Below are 25,027 nucleotides of genomic sequence, written 5' to 3'. Positions count from 1 at the left end.
CCCAAACTAAACAAGTTCACACAAAGCAACAGACCATGTTAAGCTCCAAGTAAAGAAAACCACAAAAGCAACAATTTCCATTTTTTTACGAGACCTGTAGCTGCACAGGTAACATAACCAACATCACCGTCAACAACGAGCAACTTAGCTCACTTAAATCACATCTAAAAATCTAAAACGCGATCCAACTGAAGTCTTCAATGTCTAAAATAACATTCTCACACCGGGCGAATGCAAACGAGTCTATCAAGTTAACACAAGAATCTTTTTTTTTTTAAAGAAAACACCATTCAACATTTAAACAATAGCTCACTGCTGTGATTTATTTTTGAAAATTAAAGGTATATTTAACGCTTTAAAAATTTAGCCACATTTACACTCAAAAGAAAATTGCAGAAAATAGTTAACGATTGTTAATGTTGGGGGGCTCCTAATAGGAAGTGCTTTTATTTTGAAAAACGTTCCTTCTAAATTATGCTAAGTTAATTTTTGACGTAAAGTTGTTTAATACGTAGCTGAGCTGGATACTTATGTGTACACTGATATGACGCAGCAAACATCCACAGGTCCTAAAGACCTGAGAAGGTCCAGGTTAACAAATCAAACGCACCTTTGACAGGACACCTGTACCAATCAGGTGTGGCACTTCATTTGGAAACGCCTACTTCGGCTGCAGCCATACCTCGTTAAAATCTGTAAAACACCTGTCGCTGTTCCCATAATGCCGTGCGACATACGCTACAACGGGAACGCTTTTAGGGGGTTTTCTGAGTTCTCTTGTTTTTGCCAGGTTGAGTAAACTTTTTTGGTTCCTTGCAGAACAAGTGACCAAATGTCTCCTAAAGAAAACTACGAATCTAATAGATAAGACAAAAGAATATAAAACCCAACACATTTCTACCACAAACGTCCACAGCACAAATGCAAACTGGCAACTCCGGCGAGGCATTGAGGAAAACTTCATTAAAGCATTATATAAATATGACTCACAGTTGATGTTTACTCTGATGGAGACCTTATTAACAAAACTTCTCCCATCTTTTCTCCGTGAATTGCTTCCAGTTTTTGGTCTTCAACGACACTCCTGTTGACAAAAAGAAAAACAAAACGTTTTCCAAACTGTAACCCAACTGGGTTTCTTTAAATGTTTTTATCAGTTGTATTTTTACTAACCTTTTATTTCACTTCCAAAAATGTCCTAAAAGCGCCGCGTCGATGTCCAGTTTCTGTGCAAAACTTTAGTTTTTAATTAGAGTCAAATTTCACCTGGCGTCTTTTCCGTGACGCTGCAATTCCTTCCTCGGCCACACCAGCAGGATAACACGAAGCACACATTACAGCCCAGAGGGGCGCTGTTTCACTCTTTTCATACTGTAAAAATTCAACAAAAATAAAAATAAAAAAAAGTATTCACCAGTTGGTATTAAATAACCAACTGAATTGCAAGATATGTAATTTGATTTGTCCCTGGCTAAGAGATTAGGATATTATAAAATTAATGGATTATCAGTTCAAACTGCCTACAGTTTTCTTGTTTGGCAGCATGTGGGGCTTGTAAAAGTGTTTACACTTCTTAAAGTTCATCACAGGCTTTAACATAGTTTATTGTGGTAGCCAAATACAAAGCAGTACATACCATAACTGTTAAGTTTTATATATTTGTATAATAAAATTAGATGCAAAAATTATATTTTCTAGTGTTTTTGTTCATTTTTTGTACTTTTTAGATGAAATTCAGCAGTGACCTAGAGAAAAAAATGCATTTGGCTATAACATTGTTTGTGCATACTCACCAAGACGCCTACACCACCCTCACTCTTCTGCCAACCGGAGCACTGAGATTGTTCTGTGTTGTATTGTATTGTATTTGACTCCATTGTGTGTCAGGACATTGACGAGTTTGACAAAAAAAAAAACATGACAAGGGGACAAATGGAATTAAGTTTCTGCACAATTTCCCTCACTTATAGAAAACACAGAGGCAGAAGGTGATGGAAAACGTAAGAAAAGAAAATGAGAAAATAATAAAAAAGAGGTAAATAAAAATCTGATTACTTTATTTAGTCAAACAACCTCACACACAGACTGCATGTATAAATCGTTCTTGTTGGCGTGGGTGTGCGTGTGTGTGTGTGTGTAGACGTCCATCCTGAAACCGTTTCCCTCTAAAAGCAAGGCTGCACTAATGAGAAAGTCCCTTTGTTGTGCGGTGCAGGAGTGGCCCTAAAAACCCGAGATCTAAACAATCAGCAGCAAATAACAGCAATTTCACAGCTAATTCATAGATTTCACGTGTGAATGCCCCTATTGCCACCCTCCATTTAATGCTGTGAAAAGAGACAAGTGTGACATTATAACCACAGGATCAAACTGTGGGTGGTGGGTAGAGGTCAAGGTCTAATGACTTAAGTCTGGTTTGAGTGTTAGACTTGCATCCACAGAAGTTGATTGTGGCAGACTGCACAGCTCCTTACACAGGGGGCGTGACATTTACCCACTAAATGTTGCCAACATTAGCAACGTTTCGTGTCGCTAATGTTAGCATAACAGCTAACAGAACAGCACTTTTTCAGGCAAGTAATGTTAGATTATGGTGACTAAAAAGCTTACTTTTGTCATATTTAATGATCTGAAACATTTGAGTGTGACAAAAAGAACAAATCTGAAGAAATGTTGAAGCGGGGCACACATTTTTTCACACTATTGTAAATGCTTCAGGTTGCATATTTACTTTTGTAAAAAAACAACAAAAAAAACATTTTCTTGACAAATTAGTGGCTTGAGCTGGAAATGTGTCATTTGCACAGCTATTTAGAGGTTATTCTACATTAGGTAATGGGCTGATGCAAAATAAAGATTAACCATAAAAAGACACAGACGAGAAGCCATAGTTGTGATAAAAAATTGAAATATAAAAAATGAATAATTTTTTTTATTTCTAAAACTTTTTCTTACCTGGTGCAAATCAAAAACATCAAAATAATTCATGTTTTAGACAAATCTTTTGTATGAATTCATCAAAACTAAAAAAAACCTGCAACCCTTTATTAAGGAGGATTAAAATGATTCTTGACTAAGACTCTAAAACCTCTTTAAATCTAAAGTAATACTTGTTAATTTACTACACAAGTAGGAGGATTTTTGTTACTTTTAGACGGCTTTCTTTTTTTCCGCTTATTGCCACCCTTTGTGCTAATTTAAGTCAGCTACTTACTTTAACTTTCAGAAAGAGAGCATGTAATCATAATCTGGGAGAAGCTAAACTTTTTCCCTTAACCCTTATTTCACAGTCAAACACGACTTTCTCTAGGTGCCTGACAGTTTAATGGGATTACAATCTATAGAAATCTTGTATTTTTAACAAATCACCTGTTGCTGAAGATGCTTGTAGCTCCTTGCATTTACACATCACTGCCAGTCGGCGTTTAATTGCGTGAATCTGCTAAACATACTTCACCAGGAGAACACACCAATGTGCTCCCAGCTATCCGTCCCCAAGCAGCTCAAGGTGAGTCTAAAGAGGTGATGAAGAGCTTGGAAAGAACTTGGTTACACCTTCAATTACGCCACCCACACGCCTATATATTCTAGAGTGTGTTCTAAGTAATGCAGCCTAAAAACAAATTGCAAGGTAGACACACTGCATTATTTATATTTGAAGTTTAAAGTGGTTTTAGATTTGACAAAACAGGCCGTAAAAAGACTTCGGTCGTTCTGCTCTCGTTTCGCAAAATGACTGAGTGAGTCACTGCGCTTCAACTTTTGATGAAAATCGCGTTCGAATGCACAAGATGAAGACGCTCTGCCAGTTTTCTCTATTTGCTTCCCTTCTGTGCATTTTTGGGGTGTTTTTTAAAATTTTTTTATAACTGTTGCCCAGATTTCACCTCTGACAGTCTTGCCCTAGATATTTCTCCCATCCTTGTCAGATGCTCTCGCAGGTCTCATCTGCTGCCAGCTGTGGAGGAGAGGACGTGGAGATCAGCGCAGATGGGATGTGAAAAGGATGACGGGAAACCAATCGATCCAAAACCTTCATCCTAATCTTGTTGACGTCCTCGGATGGAGCAGACAGCAGCCCTGCAGCAACTTTAGGGAAAATCTGTAAAATACATTTTCATCTCCCCCCCCTCTCTTAGCTTCATGCAACATTTCAAGAAAAACTGGTTCAAGTTTGCAGCAACGTGAGCAAATAGCTCAGTTCAACCTTCAGACTGAATCTGAACATCTTTTAAAAGGTTTTTCTTGTAGCTTTAACCACACATGTAAAAATACTCTACTGCTCCCTTGTGGCTTTTGCAAAAACTGCACCAATAAGAAAATCCATTGCTACTCTGGTCAATAAATTAGAATAACGTCTTAAGTGGATTTATTTTTGTAATTCCACTGAAAAAGTAGAGTTATGACGATTGACAATTACTTTGAATAGCCACTCTGGGACCAGGGAAGGCATTTATACACAGAGTGGCATATTTTAAACATTTATGCCTCAAATGGTCAAGTAAAGAAAGTTTCTCAGAGAAATTTGATTCCTTCAGAAGACCAAAATAAGTATTTAAAATTTAGTGGAAGGAAAAAGTGTGGCAGAAAATTGTACTGGAGCGATATGGATGTGGTTGCAGCTTTTAAGAGATTTGTGAAGCAAGAGTTTGGTGGCGATTCGCAGGAAGTGGACTGTGACTGAAGTCAGTTCATTAAGAGTCACCATCTATCCAGGAAACTGGCTACATTGTGAAAATTCTTGTGAAAAGTCACTTCTGAACCAGTTCTAAGCAATAATTAAAATGAACAGAAGTAAACACTTGAAATACAAAACTATTGAACTGTTTGCTGAAATAAACTTGGAGAACATTCTAATTTTGATACTTAAATGTGTCTAAAGAAAAAAATCAAAGCAGAAAACAATTCCCCCCCATACATCCACTTGTGGCTTTTATTTTGGAGCAAATGTACAATCGTGTGCTATTGAAAGCTAAAGAAAAATTGGCAAAAAAAAAAAAAAATCCACAGTAAAATCTTGATAATACTCTTAAAAACTGTATACAAAAACACCCCAAAACTGTACAACAGTTAGCATAAACTACACGTATATAGTGTTTATATTTTTGTCTTGACTGTATCTGAGTCTACAGCAGTTGGGCGATACCATTAGTTAATGAGACGCACAGATTTCTTTACAACGATGAACAGAAACGGTAGCATTCTGTCTGAAGGTCGCCGGTTTAGAAAGTCTTGTGCTAACACGACAACAGAGATACAACCCACAACCCACGACTCATGGCTTTAAACGCTTCTACAGCGAAGCGTCATTCCTCATGTGATGCCAGTGGGTGCAGGGTTGTGTCTGAGCGTCGGCTAACGCCACAGATAAACACGTTGGCGCATTGATGTTTGATAGCAAGAAATCTGGGAGTCTGAATGACACAGCTACAAACACAAGACACGTAAAATACTGTCTCTAAACAGTAACAAAAAAAAAATCTAGTATTGCAGTTTTCAGGTTTGCCGTTTTTAAGTTCCAATATTTTGTCTGATTTAGGTGGAAATTTAAGACATCAAATATTTTAAAAATTCTCAATCCAGCTCCGGTAACTTCATCCCAACTCTTAAGGTTAACTTTTACTTTTAGCTCTGACGTGACATTAAAAAGATGAGAGGCAATTCTTTAAAGCTCCAGTATTTTAACAATCATCTAAACTTGACTGTACAGCATTTTCTTCGTCATGTCCTCCACATTTATTAGCTCTCGTGGTAGAAATGTGCGAAGAAGCCTCGTCTTATATCAATCTCTTATTCCAGTAACATGATCTCATGTTGAAAACAGTTGAGAAAAAAAAAATTTTTTTTACATTTATTCAGAAAGGAATGGCAAAAAAAAAAAAATCCCACAACAAAGAAATGTTTAAAACTATCGCCGGTATTTTCAACTAACAGAGCATTTTTTCTAACTTTGATGGCTTCCTGTTTCCTTGGGAAATAAATACTACTATATAGAGGCCCATTTCTATTGGTCACTCTTCAAAATAGAAAAGATAAGGAAATCAGGAAACAGCTACTTAACCTAACCTTGAGTACATCTATGGTCAAAGAAGTAGATAAACAATCTTTTTTCTTTTCTACCATCAGAATCAAATGTGGAATTTGCTAAACTCCACTGGGAATTTAACTGGAATCATGTGCTTTGGTAAGACGATACTCCAAAAAGGTGGAGGAAGCGTTATGATGTGAACCACTTCTTTTTTTTTTTCGCCAACGGCTCTGGGAATTTTGTGGGATTGCTGAAATTTCCAACATGAGAGTATGCTACTGCAATAAAAAATTAGATTTACTATGCAGCTTTTCACACATTTTACATGCCAATCTATGTGTTATACGTTTATTGCATATATCTGAAATACGAAAAAGATAAAGACATCAGGAATTATAGAAGAACAGTAAAGATGTGTCAAAAATCTTTGACAAATCTCTAGCTGGTTAGTGCTGATTTTATTCATTTCTGGATTAGGATGTTCGTTGATTTTATTTCGATTTGAAGTGTTTGAAAGCAAAAACTGAATTTTAGCTGTAAAAATCAGGCATTTGCTTTAATTTTAAGAGTTAAAGCAGAAAACAAAGACAGCAGACATAATGTTTCACAAAAATGTCCTTTACAGAACTAAAAGTAATACAAACGCCTCAGAGACAGGGATCAAAATAATACAGAAACAGATACTAAGCAGTCATAATGTTTTGGTGGAAGTCGCAGCTAATTTGGTCACCGACTGAGTCAACTTAAACTCGCTTTTAAACTTATTTATCCATGTTTGCATCTATGCAGCCATGCTTTGCAGAGCCTCTGTACCATCCAAATGCTCCACCAACACGTATTAATGCACCGTAAAGCATTTAAACAATCATTTATTTCATAAACTAGCACAAGGCACCTAACGTAAAGCAGCTAAAAGTATCTCTACTGTAGCAGCAACAAGGCTTTGGTTCATCGAGGTCCTAATCAAGTCATCAAAACAGCATCTCTGCTCTGTCTCGTGATTGATGGAGAGATGAATCAACGGAGGAATGTGGCAAAGGAGGAGCAGGAGGGGACAGTGGATGGTGATGATGACGACGATAAGACAGATGGAGGAGGCTGTAGCAGAGGTGGGAAACCTTCCACAGCGTTTCACCAGCACAGAAGAAGAGAAAAAGAGAGACACAGCTACAAAGAGAGAGGAGAATTGTAACATTATTTTGTGGCTTTTGAAAAAAAAAAAAAAAAGAATTTAACTACAGTAGACTTTAATCTCACTATTTGGGAGTTGGGGATTTGTTTCATTTTTAAATTTATTCAAGTTTTTTTTAGGTTTGTGTGGCCACTTTTTTACTGGAATTAGTAATAAACTCGAATCCTATTTAGAGCAAAAACACCTAAAAATCATTTTTTTTAAAATGCTAATCAGTCATTTTATTAGTTTCCAAAGCAGAAAAGTAATTTTAAAATGCACAATTCTGACAAAAGAAATAGCCTTTTGAGAACAGGAAGCATGTCCAAATATGGAATATGACCTCACATCTGTAATGGCACCATCTAGACGGCCGTTTTCTTGACCAAAAATGACTTTGACCGAGTTAATAACTCAGATGGGTGTGAGGCGATGTAGCGAGCACTCTGCTACAAAGATCCTCTATGAAGGGAATTTTGCTGATCTGACAAGCTGGCAGCAACATGTCTGTTCAGCAGCAGACTGCAGGCTAGCTACCCGAGAAGAAAGCTAGAATAATCAGCCATCTAAAAATCAACTTGCACTCCCAAAGGTACTCCAACTTAAACCTAATAAAAAAGTGTTTCTTTTGTGCAACAAGCAACTGAAAACTACTAAAATTAAAAGGTTCCTAACATGTTTTGGTTGAGTCTATGTGTCAGTCAATATAATCACAATTTTAACCATAATAAGCAGCAGTAGGAATAATTATTGAATTTTATTTTTAAATAAATGTATTTAGATCATCATTTTGTTTTACATTTTCTTGTTGTAAATGCAGTGATACTTTGGAGTTTTTAGTCATGGTCAAAGTTTTCATATGGCGTGAATGATAAATTTCCATTATTTTGAATGATCTTTTGGTGCCTTAAATAGATAAAAAAAATTTAAACCATCAAGGCATTATGAAATTGACATTAGGTTTGTTTTATTACTACTGAAGCTGTAATCAAACTTTTTTTGGCGATCTGATGAGGTACCTACCTCAGAAGGCAGTCTTTAGTGAAGGCATTAAGACTTTGGGGCACTTTGAGTTTCTTTGTCATTAGAAGATGATTTGGGAATTATTTTTAGATGCTTTGATAAGCAAACAAATAAGGCAACACTGAACCATTTCTACTAGAGATGCAACAATCATTCTGAATCAGCTACTGTTCACTATAAACAAATGAAGCAAAATCTTGTACCTCAATTCACTTCTTTTTTAGTTTAAATAAATAATAAAAAGGCCAAAGAGATGTACTTTGATCCATAAAAATGGGCATAATCTTGTAATAATTTGATTTAAAATGAAAACTTTGGAATCTGCAGGTCAGGTCTCAATAAAAACCAGAAATCTGAATTGGATTGGTGCACCTCTAATCTCTAACAGCTAAATAAGGAGCGTTTATACTCCTGAAGATCTGAACATAAAACCTTCTAGCTTTACGACGCCTACATCTATCCCAGACACCAGACAACACTACCTACAGGTAGCAGGAAAGCTTGAAAGTGGAGTCAAAGTCGGTTTTTGTTTTCTTTTGTTTGTGCGTCAGAGATTTTTCCAAACAAGAACCAACTGATTCTCCGGGCTTTCAGGCTTTCCTTCTCTGCTACATGTCTCCTTACAATGCAGTAGGATCTGCGCGCAGAGCCCTACGGAGAGTTTCTGGACAACATGTTTGCACACAGCCAACAGCAGTTATTCCTAGAGAGAGGCAGGTCGGGGCAGAAAGGAGAGAGGAAGAGATGAAGCAGCTGAAGACGACAGAATGAGATGAGTCATTATTAGAATAATAATAATAATAATAATCCCAGTCAATACTTAAAAACAGTTCAAAGAAATAACAGATGAAGTACACTTTAGCTGCCACTGAAGGCAGATACTATTAAAGGGCCAGTGCACATATTTTAGAGTGAAATCACAGTTCTCGAGTCTCTTTGTTTTGAGGGTTGCGGGTTAAATCCACTGAGCCTCAACGAGGCAACATGTCCGACTCCAGCTCAGAGGCTCTGGGAGGTTAAAGCCAAACCCTTTTTTGTTCAGTTCAGCTCCTTTTTATTTGATAAAGTATAAAACAAAACATCCCAAAAAAACAAAATAAATTAGACTGAGGTCTCCGGCCCCGCCCCGTTGTAGGCGTTCCCCGGCCTCGGGTGTCGGGAGCCGTCAGTAAATCTGAGCAAGGGGGTGAAGGTGCGGTAGTCTGGCGCTCTTTGCCAGCGTGTGAACATGATTTTCTTGTTTGGGGTCTCAGACCTTCGAGGGTTCCTTTGGGTTCCAGAGCCTCGCTGGTGGTCGCCGGTCCTGGGTGGAGGGTGGAGAGCCGCCAGGGGCGTGAACTCTGACAGCTGGCCCTTGTAGAGCTTATCAGCGCTCTGTGTGAGAAATGAAAGAACGAAAATAAGACGAAAACATTTGGCGTGCTGCAAATAATTTTAAGAGAACAGGTGAAGGTGACAAGGCTGAAACAAACATTTCTTGAAGCTTCATAGAATACAAGAAAATATGCAAATTAGCTGAATTTAATGGAAAAACTATGCCACCTTAATGTCACCTTCACATGGGTTAGCAAAACAAACCAAACAATTCATAAAAATAAATCATGCAAATCCAACCACTGAGCATGCAAGAGTGAATATCTGCAGTCTGAATAAAATACACTTCTGTTTCTGCAGGCATAAAATCCGCCACCAGATGGCGCCAAACCCTCATATGAGAACTCAAACATTTGACAGGTCTTCATAACCTTTGAACTTTTTCACCTTTCACCATGCATCATTGTATTTATTGTGATTTAATGTGAACACTGCATAATTATCCAAAGTAAATTGAAGCACAGGTGTCAAAATGAAGGTCCGGGGGCCAAATCTAGGCCGCCGGCCCTCTGTACTCCAGAGGAACACAAGAGAACCTTCAAGTGTGTTTCAAATATTTTGTTAATCAAATTACATGAATGTGAAAAGATGTTCAATATTAATTATAAGAACTAAAATTAATGTTTTAGTTCTTAAAATATTACAAAATATTTAGTAAAATATTACAAAATATTGCCATTTAGTAATATTTTAATAGTTTAATCTTGTTTTTTTTTTTTTTATAGGCTCTAATTATAAATTGCCCAAGTTTGACACCAATGGCAGAAAAGTTTGTTCTTAAATGAAAAAGTTCAAGAGACATGAGTGTTTCACATTTCCTGGTGGACTGCGTTTGGTGACAATTTGAAATCCCAGATTTATGTGAGTAAAGCACCACACCCTGGCAAAAAGTAAACAACAACAAAAAATAAAATAAAAATCACTCCACCAACTTGAAGCTTTACCGTGCGATAACCTTTTAGGTTTCTGTGAGAGCTATTCCATCTAGTAATGAGTCTGAACCTTGGGAGGCCAGGGCCCTCTCAAACCTTGTCATATCTCTGCCATGCTGTGGATACACAAGCAAACATCCTGTGTTTGGGAAGATATTTTAAAGCGACATAGTTGAAAAAGCACGGGCTTGACGGCGTACAAAGGAAGCAGGAAGGAGATGCAGGAAAGGGAGACAATGAGACAGGAAGAGGAAAAGCAGAGGATCACCTCGTGGAAGACGGGGGTTAGAAACTGATTCTGCTGGAGGTCTGAGACAGCATGAAGATGGTGGAAGGCTCGGAGGCAAGGCACCGACGCTTAGCCTTCCACAGAGAAGGAGAGGGGGATAGAGGAGGAGCAGGAACCAGCAGGAGGGAGGAGGAAAAGGAAGGAGTTACAACTTTATAGGTCAAAAAGTCACACCATCAGTTTTAAGAGAGTGGAAGCAGAAATTAGTTAATAAAAATGAGACAATGTTGGCTTATTACCATAAATGTGTTTTATAATTTTGTATTAATTTTAATAAATAATTAAAGCTCTATAATAGAGGTCTCCTTATGTCTCTTTTTTCTTTTTTTTTTTTACACACTAGAGGTCATTCAATGGAGAGATGAGCTCCAGGTGTCACTATAGATGTTCTGACAGCATCTCAAGCTCAAAATATTTATAGTATTTCTGAAAAGTCTAAATCTTATCTAAGTAATCTAAGAGAAAAATAACTTGGAAGTAACATTTCAGTAAGATATAGGAGCTTGTTTCAAGTCAATAGCTCCTTAATGTTGATGAAAAAGTGGAAGTTATAAGTGACATAGTCACATATTTTAACTAGCAATATAGGAAAAATGTCTTGTTCCACTGGCAGATTATTACACTTATTACTAGAACTTTTTCTATCATTATTAAGGACTTAAAACAAACATATGTTTTTGCAGTGTGCAACATATTATTCAAAGTAGATTAAAACGTTTCTATCAAAGGAAACTTAGAGTAGCAACAGATTATTCTTCATAAATGAGACATTCATAGTGTTAGCAACTAAAAATAAAATGTTGTACTTATCTAAGTAATAAAAGGAGCAGAGGACACAAAGGATTGTCTTAAAGGTTGGCAGAAAGCACAGCAGGAACGTAGCCCAGCCTAGAGTACATCTGTTCAGCTACAATTACCGGTTCTACATATGTCATCACTGGTAATGCAAGTTATTGAATGTATGCTCTGTAAACATCAGTAGTTTGCAGTCAAACCTGATTAATCATTCATAACTACAGCTGAGGATGAAAGCTGTTCTACTTTAGATATTTAATTTAGTGAAAATAACCAAGAGGCAAAAAAGAATTAAATTTTCTCTTCTAAGTGAATGATTTTGTTATGATTTATGACGATCTTTGGGAAGCCTGTTTGCAACACGACTAAATACAACTGGTACATTTGTAAAGAGTAAATACGTGAGACAGTAATTGAGGTTTGTGTGTGTGCAGTACGTACCTGTATGCGTTCAGTGTTGGTTGGCCACAGCGCCCTCCAGAACACCTTCTTCACCACGTCTGGCAGCAAACTGGCCGTGATCAGCAGGATGATGCTGAGCCAGGCCGGACCACTGGACAGCATCTGCATGAACACATAGTACATCCGCTGGTAGTTCAGGAAAGGCCTGGAGAAAAAATATATAAAGAAATTAGACACATAAACATAGTTATTTATAATGCATTAAGCAATATACATATATTTTTATTTACCAAATAATTCCTCCCCACAGCAGAGAGAAGACTACAAAGAAGACAAGCGAGCCCCAGATGACAAAATGGTTGATCCACGTCCAGTAATGAGTATCGAGAACCAACTAAAAGAAAAGACAACAGGTAAATGTCTGCTCAGAACGGCAGCTTAAAAAAAAAACTTGTTACTGTGTTACCTTGAATGTAACAGTGAAAACGAGCACAGTGAAGACCAGAGTACCAAACGTCCAGTTTCCAAACATCTGCAGATAAAACACATCAGCAGCTGTTATTGTCACTTTTCTGCTTGTTGCATTAAATACAACCAGAGTCAATAACATGAAAGGTTAGTATGATGCCATGAAACAATAACGTGTGTGACAGTCTACGTTATAGCGGTTACTTGTTGAAAATTTGCTACGACATACAGGTGCATCCCAAAAAAATCTTTTTTGGGATGCACCATATCATTTTTATTTTAATAATCCAATAAATGTTTTTGTGTGTATTAATGATGTTCTAATTTATTGAGATACACCTGTGTTTAGGAGCACAGCTTCAGAAAGGAATCAATCAATCAAACAGATGGCAGGTAACAATAATCAGGTGAGGAATTGGTCATCAGATGACTGATGGATGGAAAATGGTGAAGCGCACTTCTACATTCCTAAATCAACTCAAGCTTGACAAATATAAAATTACAAACCCAATTTTCTTCCAACTTTTAAGCTGTCACCATGTCTTTCAGAAGATTCACTGAACCCAATTATTATTTACACTGGAAATGAAAGCTGGAGGTGGTGCACCACCAAAGATCTTCCTGAATGAAACTCATACACAAAAGGGAACATTTGAACATTTGATCTACATCTCTGTCTGATATAAAAATAAGTCAATGTAAAAATCAAAAACATTACAAACATTACGCCATTTACTGGTGTTTGCAAAGTTGTCAATCCACGAGTGTCATTGCTTTTCCTATTCCTGATTGGCTGCATCAGGAAAAGGAAAAGGCCCTCACAAAATATTCATCAATTTCTTCAAAATGAAGCTTTTTATGCACCACCTCCTATCTCCATTTGCCATGTAATATATATATATATATATATATATATATACATATAAGAAAAACAACAGCTTTTGTTTAAAGTGCACATATTATATTTTAGCTATAGAAAAACTTAAAAATCTTCTTACAACAAAATAGTCTACTAATATTCACTTTTCTTAAGAGAAAGTTTCTTTTGATAACTGAATAATGCAAACATGAGAACAGTTTAAAGAATCAGAAAACTTTAGAAGTTCACTTTGGTCTTGAGTGCTGTCTGACTAGCTGTTAGCATTAGCATTCAGGGCCAAAACATCTGGTTAAAAAAGCCAAGAGCATCAGCTTCTGCAAGTAAACTATTACCTGCTTCCCTGTTTATGTTCAGATTCAACAGGATATCGTTTCAAAATTCCTGAACTATTCCTTTAACACATGCCTAGAGAACATTTAATATGAAAATGACAAAGATCTGAGAGATATGTTGGAGTTAATAATAATTTTGAAAGCATTAGACTTTTACCGTTAACATCATCCTCACTTCGAATCACATTCATTTGCCACAAACATCCTTTAGAATGTATAAAGAATTGGCCCCCTTTCTAAGGCTCATAAGCCGTGAAATATCTTTATATGTTGGATGAATAATGTCAAAGATGAGAAAGAATGGTAGTTTCTTATTCATCCACTCATTTAACATGACGTTCACACATAAAAGAAGCACAGAGAAGTTTGTGGACAACTCAAATGCCTTTAATAAATCTAGAAGCTTAAAGGAATGGACACGAAATGAAAGTGAATGCTGCTCTCGATCAGTATGTTAGATGGGGAAGAAACGGAGCTGGAGGGTGAAACTATGGTGAGATGGCAGAGAGACAGGGACAGGCTTACCATCTGTGTGTTGGTTGTCATTAGCTGGGAGGAAGAAAGACAAGCAAAAAGAAAAAGCAACACAAAGGTAAGAGTATAAGAAAAATAAAGAAGTAGGAAGAAAAGCAAACTTTGTAGCTGAGGAAAAAACCCAAATGAGATTAAAAAAAGATTTGTAGCAGAGGAGCAACTTAAGGTGGTTAAAAGAAATCATGAAAAGAAACTCAAAAATAACAGAAGATGATGACAGAAATGCTACTTTATTTTGAGCATTTTATTAAATAGGATCCAAGAACCTATGTAGATTTCAGCTTTTGATCCAACTTGTAAGATCATCTACTATTACTGCTTTGGTGTGTTCAGTAGAATAGATAGAAGCAATATTAAGTGGATTACCACTGAATATGCTTATAGTATTAGTATTTCAATTGACGAAATAGGAACAAAAATTAAGGACTACCAGCAAACGTTAGATATCTTCAAAAGGTGGTGAAACACAGGCAATAAGCAGATAATTACAATGTTAAAAAAACATAACTGACTATTATCTGAGTTGTAGACAAATCAAAAAATGGCAAAAGTGGAAAATTTGAAAGCCATTAGTTGTACTAATTGAACAGATATCATTTAGATGTCCATGAAACATAGTTGGATGTTGGTCAGACAGAGTGGCTAATACGGAGGAGTCAGAATTACCTGTCCATTGCTGGTGAAGGTGGTGTTGTTAAACAGGAAGTAAACACCAAAGAACATCACAATGGCGTCATACACACCCAGGACGGTCCAGTATATGAAGATGGGCCACGTTAGTAATGAGTTCTTGGCTATATCTCTGATGATGAAGACAAGATTCACAATAAAACTCAAAAACTCACTGGATTTAGAAATCTTCACATACTTTTTATTTTAAAACATTCACCAAGCGAATTTGTTTTATTACCTACATGTTTCACCTTTATTTTCCCTAAAACTAAAAGTTACCCCTATGGTAAAGCTGCGATAGGATTAGGAAGCTGTTGTTCTCACACTACTTCTGTCTCCCACTACTCTCCTCTATGCAAATCCAGACCTGGGAAAACCCAGACTATATAAACCAATCCACCTGTAAAGCGTTGGCTCCTTCTTCAGGATGTCTATGTTGATGTGCTGCTCCATGAGGCTGTAGAGGAGGATGGGCAGCGACGTGAAGCTAATGTTGTAGAGAGTCAAGTAAGCTGTGTCGTACAGCGGCTGTTGAGAAAACAGACCAGCGCTTGTCTTTTTATCTTTATTTCTGAATTCCTTACATCGGCTTTTAACATTTTGTCATTGCCAACCTGCTGGGAGAAGCCGCAGAAGAACTGGTAGAGGAACTGGGGAAAGATGAAACAAACATTCTGGGGGAAAAAAAGAAAGTTTATGAGATTAAAGGAATGTATAAACATAATCTAAACAGTGCAAATGCAATGTGGATTACCTTGTAGAAGAAGTACTGCACAAGTTCAGAGATGCGTATGTAGTAGTAGTGTCCATGAACAAGCAGCATCTTTTTGAGGTGTTTAAACTTTGGGATAGCGTAGTCACTGTTTCTTACTGCCTGGCGACCCTCTTTACCCATAATGCCTAGAGTGAAACATATATCAAACAAAACACGTCCTCATTGTAGTTAAATGCATTAGCTAAAGCTACCTGGAGAGATGCTGTGGTATAGCTTTGATTCATAGCAATGATAATGTAGAAAGAGAAGTAAATGGGTCCAATCAGAACCCCAAATCCAAGAAAACTAACTCTGAACATCACCAAGTACATTGGAAGCATTATGTTGAGAGGATCAGTACAAAATGGTCTGCGGTTTTGATCAAAACATCATCTGAGTAAAATTGCCAAGTTGCTGAAATATTTTGAATAGCATTGGCGAAAAGAAAAAATAAATCAGTTTGTAGATGTTTAAAGACATACCCAAAATATTTGTAGCTGAATTTGCAGAAAGTATTGACTCAGAAAGGATCAATTCAAATGTTATTTGTAAAAATCTTTTTTTTTTTTTTTACTTTGCAGTGATGAACCACACGGTCTGTCTTATAAAACACACCAAAGTTTGTGGTTGCAATGTGAAAAAATGTAAAAGTGATTAAAACCAATGAGACTGGTGAAAACAAACCAATCCTTTACAAACTGTAAAGGATTAAAACGAAGTAGTATGTAACTCTTAAATATTCAAATTTTGTATTCATTGTTTGCTTATGCTGGATAAACACCAACCGATGCCAACATGGGCCTCCAGGATCATGCTAACATCATTTGCCCCATCTCCAACGGCGAGGGTGATTGGGTGCTCTTTGGACGATTTGATCATCTTGACGATCTGAAAACAAAAAACACCAGCAATTTCCATTGCTGCACCAACTGGATTTATTATGTTAATGCCTCAAATAATTTCTACCTGTGCTTTCTGAAGAGGAGCCATTCGACAGCAGAGCACTGCGCTGCAGTTACGGCAGATTTCCAGGAAAATCTCTTTGTAATTCCCTGAGTTGGAGTCTTCCTGGCTGGGCCTCATCACAGCGGAGAGAGTGGCGCCATCAATTATCAGGCCGTAGTCGATGTACTCGCTGGATAAACTGGAAAGACACCACAAACCAACAGTTGAATGGTTTTGTATTTCCATTCTTTGCATTTCTACTTAAATAAAGTAGAACAGAATCAATTGTGGTCACAAACACGCACCCAGAGGAGGCATCGCGCGTCATGCTTCCGTAATGCCGGAGCACCGTCCTGCTCAGCTCAAACAGGACGTCATGCAGGCTCTGCTCCTCCGTCCGCTTGGTGGTGAGCTCCAGGATCTGGGTGCTGCGACGAAATAACTTGCTAGCGTAGCATGTAGCAGCCGCAGTCTCCATCTTGTCTCCGGTCAGCACCCACACCTTCATGCCCGCCTTGTGGAGAGACTCTATGGTATCTGCAGCTTTCTCCTGGAGCCTGGGGAGGAAGCAAGTGTTTGTTAAGGCAAAAAGCATATAAAAAGAATCTGAGCATTTGAGCTGACATTGTAACTCTGGTAGTACAAAACAAAGTATATATTTTGGTAGTCTTATTGAGGTTTGCAGAATTTTAACGCTACACAACTCTCTACCTGTCCTCTACAGCGGTGGCTCCCAGCAGGATGAGATCTCTCTCGATGAGGTCATATGCCTCGGCCACCAGCTTGTCCTGGTCCTGAAATTCCAACTTGGCCCTGGTCAGGAGGTGGCAAACCTGCTCGTACTGCTCCGGACTCAACCGCCGATAAGCAACGCAGAGAGTCCTCAGGCCTTCCTGGAGGGAACACAGACAGACAGACACGGAAAGGGCTTAGAAACATAAAGGCATTCGGTGTCAGTTCTGAGTAATAGTGTGCAGTGTGTGGGCACCAGGGTCACTAGTTGAACACCCACAACCTAGATTTCCATTTCCACTGAAAGCTGCAAACTGTCTGCTGCTGCAAACACTCAGAGAAAGAGAGAGGAACCTCTTTTTGACCTGGTTTTTACAGCTACTTTAATTCACTTGATCTCCTTCAGCTGAAACCACACTCTCAAACAGTCACACCTGTTTCTTTAAAATATGTCATTTTAAAGAAGAAGATTTGTGATATTTTAACTTTAGTTAATATGTTTAGACAAACAACTTTTTTTAAACTACAAAAACCATAAATCTTACCAGTTATTTTTGGCTAGTTTCTTGCGCAAATATCTTATTACATTTGAAATCAGACATGACTGATTGGATTTGCACGAGTGGTCAGTCTCCACCATTAAATCAGATTAGACTTTAACAATTTTAACTTTTTTAATTAGGTTTGCAGGTTCTATAAAATGTTAAATGTTTGCAATATGACTTGTGAATGTATTCATACCCCTTGGATTGTTTACATTTAATCAAACTCAACTACGTATTCGCAAAAAGTGAAAATTTACAACGTTTACAGAGAAAATTTGGCTGACGTGGGCCATGCTTCACTGATTCACCACCTGTGGTAACCTTGGAAACTGTGGTCAGGATGTAGCTGTGGAAACCACAAATGTTGTGCAACCTGTACAGCTCAAAACTGCTTCTTATGAGAATGTCTTCTGAGGAAACGTGGATGGGTGACTATGTCATGTTTTGGTCCTCACCACTGCGTTTCGCTCCACCCGTGCTTTGATCTGCTCCACCTTTCCTGAGACGACTCTCGGGAAGATGGAGGAATCGGCTCCTTTGCAGAACAGGTACAGCTCACCTGCTCACAAAAACAGAGAGAAAACAAACAGAGTAAGAGGAGAAAAAAAAAAACACTACTGTATAAAAATAAACAAAATATTTATACAGTTTTCGATGCGTTACCCGTGCTGGACCTGACGATGACGCTCATCCTCCGTCTCACGGAGTCAAAAGTCAAAACTTCTAGCAGCTCAAACCTGGCGTTAAAAATACAGAGCAAAATAACTGCAGCTGAGTTTGTGAAATTGTTTATGATGTCAAATAATGACAGTACTGCAAAAATCTTTTTTATGCACAAACATGTGAGTTCATTTATATGTGGCACTGCTACTTTCTGTAAACTTTTAACTAAATAAGACTGTTTTGGTCATCAAGACTTTAGAAGAAAAGCTCCAGTAAACTAAATCACCATAAGGACAAAAAATAGGTAATTTATGCAGACTTGAATTACACATGCAGAGTCCCTGTGAGGACAGGATGTGCGTCTTCTGTCTGTGATGTGATACGACTTCTTTTTAATGAAATTCAGCTGTCTCCTGAGCTCCACATTATTAAAAAGGTTAATAGGTCATCTAATTAAAAAGAATGGGTAGTCGAAGTTAAAAAATATGAAAAAAAAAAAAGAGTGTGCCACAGAGTGAGTCCAGTCATGCAGACAGATAACAGAACACAGAATTTTAATTTACACAAAAGAGCCAATTCATCAGACGCAGTCTATACACTATATTTAGCTATTTTTTCTTCACTTTCTACCATGTAAAATCCTTTATTGATCAGACTACTTCATATTAGGACAATAAATGAATTGTGAATATGCTTGTGAGAAGTTTGAAATTTTTATGCATTTCTTTCTGTATTACTAATTAAATCATTACGTAAACTGTGAGACAGTTTAAATAAAAAAAACAATCCAGAGGTGGTGAGTATTTGGGGTCACACTCACCTCTCTATCTCATCTTCCCTGTTTAAGATCTCCATCTGACCTTCCTTCAGCCGCAGATAGGTGAACCCCAGCCTGCAGCACAGAGCGTTTTAACAGGAGTGAGTGACTAAATGAATTCGGGAGAAAAAAAATCTTAATTCTTCATGTGTTTGTCTGCTCCACCTCTTCATGCCCTCCACCAGCGCCACCTCGTCTGGCGAAGAGGAGATGTAGAAGGAGGAGGACTTGCCCTGGTGGATGCCATGTTTGATCCCATCCACCGTCTCCTCCTCCTTCACCTGCACTGTGTGGCACAAACACAAGGCACGGAAAAACAGCTCCTCACGCTCCTGTGGTGGACGAACAGGGCTGTTATGCACACATACACACACACACCCCTACACACACACATGCGCCCTAAAACCATCAGGGAGAAAATCCACTCACCCTGGCTTCAGGCCCTGGCGATGTGTCGATCATATCGATACCAGCAGCGCCAGGCATCACCTGGCAACAACAAGGGCTGAGTTTACTAATTATTCACACTTGGACTTATACATTTTATTTTATAATGAGTTTCATCAAAAACTCTATAAGGAATCGATTTTAAGCAACAGCACAAAATATCACTGGCTATTTAAACAAAAGTTTATTACAGCTGCATCTGAAAATCAGAACAGATCATTTATTACAGTTTCAAGATGTGAAACATTTATTACAGTAGATTTATATTACACAGGGAAGCATTGCAAATATTTATTTCTGTTAACGTTGATAATCATGGCTTAAATGTAGCAAAAAATATAGCTACAAAAATTCAAGTGAAATAATTATTAAGATTCATCTTTCTTTTCTGCTTTACTTTTACAATTACTAAGCCATACAGAGATAGTAGGGCAACAAAATGTAATCAGGTTCACATTTCAATCAGGATTAATTTAATAAAACAAAGAGCTAATCAGCACTCATAATACAAAACCACAAATTTTACAATTTGGTTCCTTGAATTTTAAAACATGTCAAACAAATGCAATTGTTTATTTGTCTATTTGGATCAGAGGGATTCAACATAATTTGGCCAATTTTCTGTGAATAATAATTCATAAAATAATAACCATCTTATTATTACCTGTCCATTACAGATGATATGAGGTACGTAAACGTTTCCGTCCACACAGCACTCTATGAACTCCATGTTGTTCTCGGTCAGAGTCCCCGTCTTGTCCGTGAAGACGTACTCCACCTGGAAAAAGCAGAGTTGATTACTGCATCTTTATTTTTCTGTATTTAAAGCATCTGAGGTTTCCTGGTGGATCTCTACCTGACCCAGCTCCTCGTTCAGGTCCGACGTGTTGACCACGGCTCGCTCGCCCAGCTCCTTGTCAAACATCTCATCGTCCCACATGATGAAATAGGAGCCCAGGAACTTCTGCATCTCCACGGTGACGTACATGGAGACGGGGATGATGTAGTTGAACAGCACCATGAAGGCTAAGAAGTCCGTGAACACCCTGATCAGCTAAAGAAGAAAGCGACGTAGAGGAGCCTCAGAAACTAAAATGATGAAGAATTTGTTCCATCGGGTTTAGAGGAAGTTAGCTGAAAGCTCACAACGTGTCTTTGCCTCTCGCTCTCAGTCTTCTCGTTGTACCATGGCTCGTCTCTGTTGGGGTCGGCCTGCCAAACGTACTTCAGCGCCGTGTTGATGACGGCTTTGCTGATGAGGATGCACAGGTAGACCACCAGGTAGGCGTTCATTGACCTGTAGGGGGAGACAACGAGCAGCTGGTGAGAATTCATTAAAAAAATTAATGTTATTTTAGTCTGAACCAACCAGTTTTCTGATTTCAATCATTTATTTACATATTACCTACAGTGCCACAAAAAGATATGTATTCACTTATTTTTTGTCAAATTAATATTTCAAATTATCAAAGAAATTTCAATATTACACAAACATTTAATACATTAAAATTTATGATAATTCTTATATATATAATATATATAAATATATAATAAAAATATATAATTTTTTATTATTTTATTATTATTATACAATAATTTAGTATTATTTTAAGATAGTTGTTGCATCATACTCTCATCCTGACAAACAAGTAGCTCAAATAAATCACCAAAATGCACAAAATAATTTATAAACTTTTCAATCTGTACCGTTTCATAAAGTGATATGCATTCATTACTGATTCCCAACAACACGTTTTGTTTTTGGAAGAACAAATTCTGCTAAATCAATATTTTATTCATATTTCTCCATAAAAACGCTGCTATTAAATCAAATAACTAAGAAATCCACAGTAGGAAAACCAGTCAGACAGGTGCAGATAAAGCACTGGCCAAACAAAAAACATTCACGTCGAGCCGAGTTGATTTTGGTAAAAGGAAGACAAATGCCAAATGACGGTAACACACTGCAAATGAGATCCACCTACGAGCCATCTGGACAGGAGACTCAATCAACGCCAGATGGAAAGAAATGGACTGAGTCTCTGCAGCGAGCCGCTGAGACTCACAAACCAGTAGTCGGTGAATAAAAGATTTGAGATGTGAACAGGTGGTCATGAAACAAAAATTAGACGATTATCTAATCCAGTATGAGAAAGAAGATGATCAAGCTGCAGCTTTGATGGAAAATATCAGAGCGGTTTCTAAAATTAAAAATGAAGGACTGGGAGACCGGGGTGTGTGGGAGAAGCTTACTTTTCCACCGCTGATCGCTTCTGAGATTTGGACTGGTAGTTGAGAGCCATCTTGGTTTCCATGCCAGTGTAGATAGCGACACCTTAATGCAGTAAGAACGCAGTTTAAAACACACAAATCACAAAATCACACTTAAAGGTTTTGGTGTATTTCGTGTGTTACCGTAGATGTATTCAGTGTTTTTGAGCGTCGCTCCACGAAGCAGCAAGTTTTGAGATGCCAAAGATCTACAGAGGACAAACACTCTTTTAGTGAGGTTGCTTTGGTCATTAATGAAGAGAATAATAATTATTATTATTACAAACCCAGATGAAGAAACTAAAAAAAAAAATCCACAAATTTTCTGCTGCATCCAAATACAATGAAATGTCACACAAAGTACTACTCCAAAATTACATTCATAAATCCACACATTTTTACACTACTGCTCTAAATTCTTGCATTATAATCTAATGAAGCCAAAACTAAACTTCGGACCAACGAATCAAAGGATATACTTGACAAAAAAAAAAAAAAAAAACTACAATCAGGTCAAATAAACAGTCAACTCCAATGCAAAACCTGCAAAAATCTGCTAGAACACTGCAGATGAAGAGATTTTATTTTAAAGCATCACTGTGAGCTGAAACATTCTTCCAAATAAAGAAAATAATAACTTCATAAAATGAAAATTAAAGTTTCACAATGTCCTAAAATCTGACGGAAACAAGCTGTATCCAATAGATATGTACTAGAGATAGTTTTCTTGTTATGTTTGGCGTACCTGGACACAGGCTCATTTCCCATGTAAATGTTGATGTTGCCCCTAAATCTGGATAGAAAAAGCAGAAAAGAAGTGAGGTCAGACATGTTTCTGATGTAAATTTAAACTGTGTGCGTCTGTGTCTGTTGTACTGACTTGTACAGGTCTGGCTGCGGCTGTTCACAGTCTATGGTGGCGTGGATGCAGTTGACCTCTTCCTCTGTTTTATAAGCTTTGGTGTCTTGAACTGCGTGGTACGTCTGTGAAAAAAGGATGTAAGTTTACATCTGAAGAAGAGAAAGAGTATAAGTGGTAAAAACAAAGTATGAAGCCAAGTGTACAAAATAAAATGGAAAAAATTTGTTCCTATACAGCACCTTGAAAATTTGAGAAATGTTTCCTCATTTGACTACAGACTTTATATTTGGGATTTTATGTGATAAAGCAACACAAAGTTGCACATAATTGTGAAAAAGTAAAATAATCCATTTCTTATGGTTGTTTGGTAAAAAGGGCAGCAATGACCAGCATTTAGCTAACATTTAGCAGATCAAATGCTACGTTTTTGTGTCTGAACTACCCAGAAACACAACAAATATGTGCAACTACCTGAAATTTGAAGCATGAAAGTATCTAATGCAGAAATTAACAGGAATATATAGCCACTTAATATACACTTATTTAGAAACCATGTATAATTTTACTTTTATTTCGCCATAAGAATTTGTGCCCCTATATGCAATCTGAAACAGATTAAATGTGAAAAACATGAAATATTATCTGCATAAAGCCCACCTTGTGGCTGCTTTCCCCATCCAGGCTGGCCGTTGTAACGTAACACGTCCCGTCATCTCGAGACGAGGAAAGAAGAATGAGATCGCATGGAAAGGACTCGTCTTCCTTCACGTACACCACATCTCCGACCTGAAGGAGAGAGAGGATGAAGCTCATTAATCTACAGATCCAGGAAGCTTCCTAGCTCTGGTTAGCTTCTGCTAAAGTTTTACGTATCAGTGATCAGACTGAGTTACAGTCACGCACCGTAAGCTTGCGACTGTGTTTGCGGCTCAGTTTCCCGTGCTGCACCACCTGGACCAGACACTGGTTGACAGCTTTGTCTGCTTTATGTCTCAACCAGTCCTCATAGCCCTGCAGGACACGCAGAGGAAGGGGTGTTAGATGTGTGGAGTCGAAGCTGATGTGAACAATCAAGTCTCACCTGTTTAATAGCGGTGACAATGATGACAAAGAAGAGCGGCAGCCCGCTGGTGACTGGACTTGTGGGAGTGTCAATGATTAGCTGTGGTCACAAACACAAAGATTTCAAAGATGATAAAGGATTATAGATTACACAAAACTAAAAACGGAGTCATATCTGAATCATAACTGCGGAACAATTTTTCCCCCTTTTATTATCATGAATAGCTTAAGTTACGTTTTGTTGCTTAGAGTTAAGCATCAATGTTTCTTTCACTTCTGTAACAGACTGACTGTTATACATAAAAAAATAAACATTTTCCTCACTTTTCCTCAAGAAAGAATACGCTGGATTATTTTCTCAATGACAAGAAAATAATCCAGATGCTGCAGGGAGTAACAATCCATCTAAGAAGCTCTGCTGAGCATCAACTATCCAGTTTGATAATAGACATAATCGCATGCTAATGAATATTAAATTCAATGAAAACTAAGCTTTGTAAGAAAATACTAAATGAACTAATTCTAACAAATTAGGCAACCTTTGCAATGACAGAAAAATATTCCAAAAATATTAATATTTGACATTTAAGGAGCAAATTTGTCTGTGAAAATGTATAATTCATGAGGAAATATATCTAGTCTGTTGTTCTTTCGGCAAATTGTGTTTTTTTTTTTTTGGTCTGTACTCCAGTTAGCGATTAACTGATTACTAAATTATTTGACGATTATTTCAATAATCACTTAATCACTATTAATCTAATTAAGCTTTATCCCTAACAAAGATATTAATAACATACTATATACACATAAACCACTGATCTTTCACAAAATATGAAATATATTCTTACCTGAACCAGAAAGATGATGAGAAAGTAGAAGTTGGCCACTCTCCTGAACTGCTCAAACATGTTCTTGGGGATGAAGTTCCAAAAAGTGTACTGGAAACACAAGAGGTGAAATATTCAATCTGCGTGTAAATTGAAGGTTCGGTGTAAAAACAAGTAACTGATCAGCAGAAACAAATACAGC

The 25,027-nt window shown here is 37.5% G+C and overlaps 1 protein-coding gene across 8 annotated transcripts in view; it reads right to left on the bottom strand.

Moving 5' to 3' along the window:
* Window positions 1-6,565: 6,565 nt before the first annotated feature.
* atp11a (ATPase phospholipid transporting 11A) overlaps window positions 6,566-25,027 on the bottom strand; it is a 41,174-nt gene continuing 22,712 nt past the window's right edge. Inside the window, exons 3-32 of one of the 8 annotated variants that reach the window (XM_028007709.1) lie at window positions 24,847-24,936; window positions 24,018-24,098; window positions 23,840-23,947; window positions 23,594-23,722; window positions 22,955-23,058; window positions 22,820-22,867; window positions 22,219-22,283; window positions 22,057-22,138; window positions 20,950-21,100; window positions 20,660-20,857; window positions 20,468-20,581; window positions 19,786-19,845; window positions 19,522-19,688; window positions 19,360-19,431; window positions 18,540-18,613; window positions 18,332-18,435; window positions 17,311-17,492; window positions 16,905-17,156; window positions 16,621-16,798; window positions 16,440-16,542; window positions 15,655-15,800; window positions 15,515-15,574; window positions 15,301-15,428; window positions 14,895-15,030; window positions 14,220-14,243; window positions 12,481-12,546; window positions 12,305-12,408; window positions 12,054-12,219; window positions 10,797-10,891; window positions 9,459-9,596 (exon numbers count right to left, since the gene is read on the bottom strand). In XM_028007709.1, the coding sequence (XP_027863510.1) occupies window positions 10,814-10,891; window positions 12,054-12,219; window positions 12,305-12,408; window positions 12,481-12,546; window positions 14,220-14,243; window positions 14,895-15,030; window positions 15,301-15,428; window positions 15,515-15,574; window positions 15,655-15,800; window positions 16,440-16,542; window positions 16,621-16,798; window positions 16,905-17,156; window positions 17,311-17,492; window positions 18,332-18,435; window positions 18,540-18,613; window positions 19,360-19,431; window positions 19,522-19,688; window positions 19,786-19,845; window positions 20,468-20,581; window positions 20,660-20,857; window positions 20,950-21,100; window positions 22,057-22,138; window positions 22,219-22,283; window positions 22,820-22,867; window positions 22,955-23,058; window positions 23,594-23,722; window positions 23,840-23,947; window positions 24,018-24,098; window positions 24,847-24,936 (3,270 nt within the window). In that variant the 3' untranslated portion in view covers window positions 9,459-9,596; window positions 10,797-10,813. Of the gene's footprint in view, window positions 9,597-10,303; window positions 10,892-12,053; window positions 12,220-12,304; window positions 12,409-12,480; window positions 12,547-14,219; window positions 14,244-14,894; window positions 15,031-15,300; window positions 15,429-15,514; window positions 15,575-15,654; window positions 15,801-16,439; window positions 16,543-16,620; window positions 16,799-16,904; window positions 17,157-17,310; window positions 17,493-18,331; window positions 18,436-18,539; window positions 18,614-19,359; window positions 19,432-19,521; window positions 19,689-19,785; window positions 19,846-20,467; window positions 20,582-20,659; window positions 20,858-20,949; window positions 21,101-22,056; window positions 22,139-22,218; window positions 22,284-22,819; window positions 22,868-22,954; window positions 23,059-23,593; window positions 23,723-23,839; window positions 23,948-24,017; window positions 24,099-24,846; window positions 24,937-25,027 lie in introns of those variants that run through there. The other 7 variants (XM_028007705.1, XM_028007707.1, XM_028007702.1 and 4 more) reach the window with 7 other exon arrangements.

This window comes from Xiphophorus couchianus, chromosome 22, assembly GCF_001444195.1.
Source record: "Xiphophorus couchianus chromosome 22, X_couchianus-1.0, whole genome shotgun sequence".
Classification (NCBI taxonomy): domain Eukaryota; kingdom Metazoa; phylum Chordata; class Actinopteri; order Cyprinodontiformes; family Poeciliidae; genus Xiphophorus; species Xiphophorus couchianus.
Note: the sequence above shows the minus strand (reverse complement) of the source record. Positions and strands in the feature narration are given on the sequence as shown.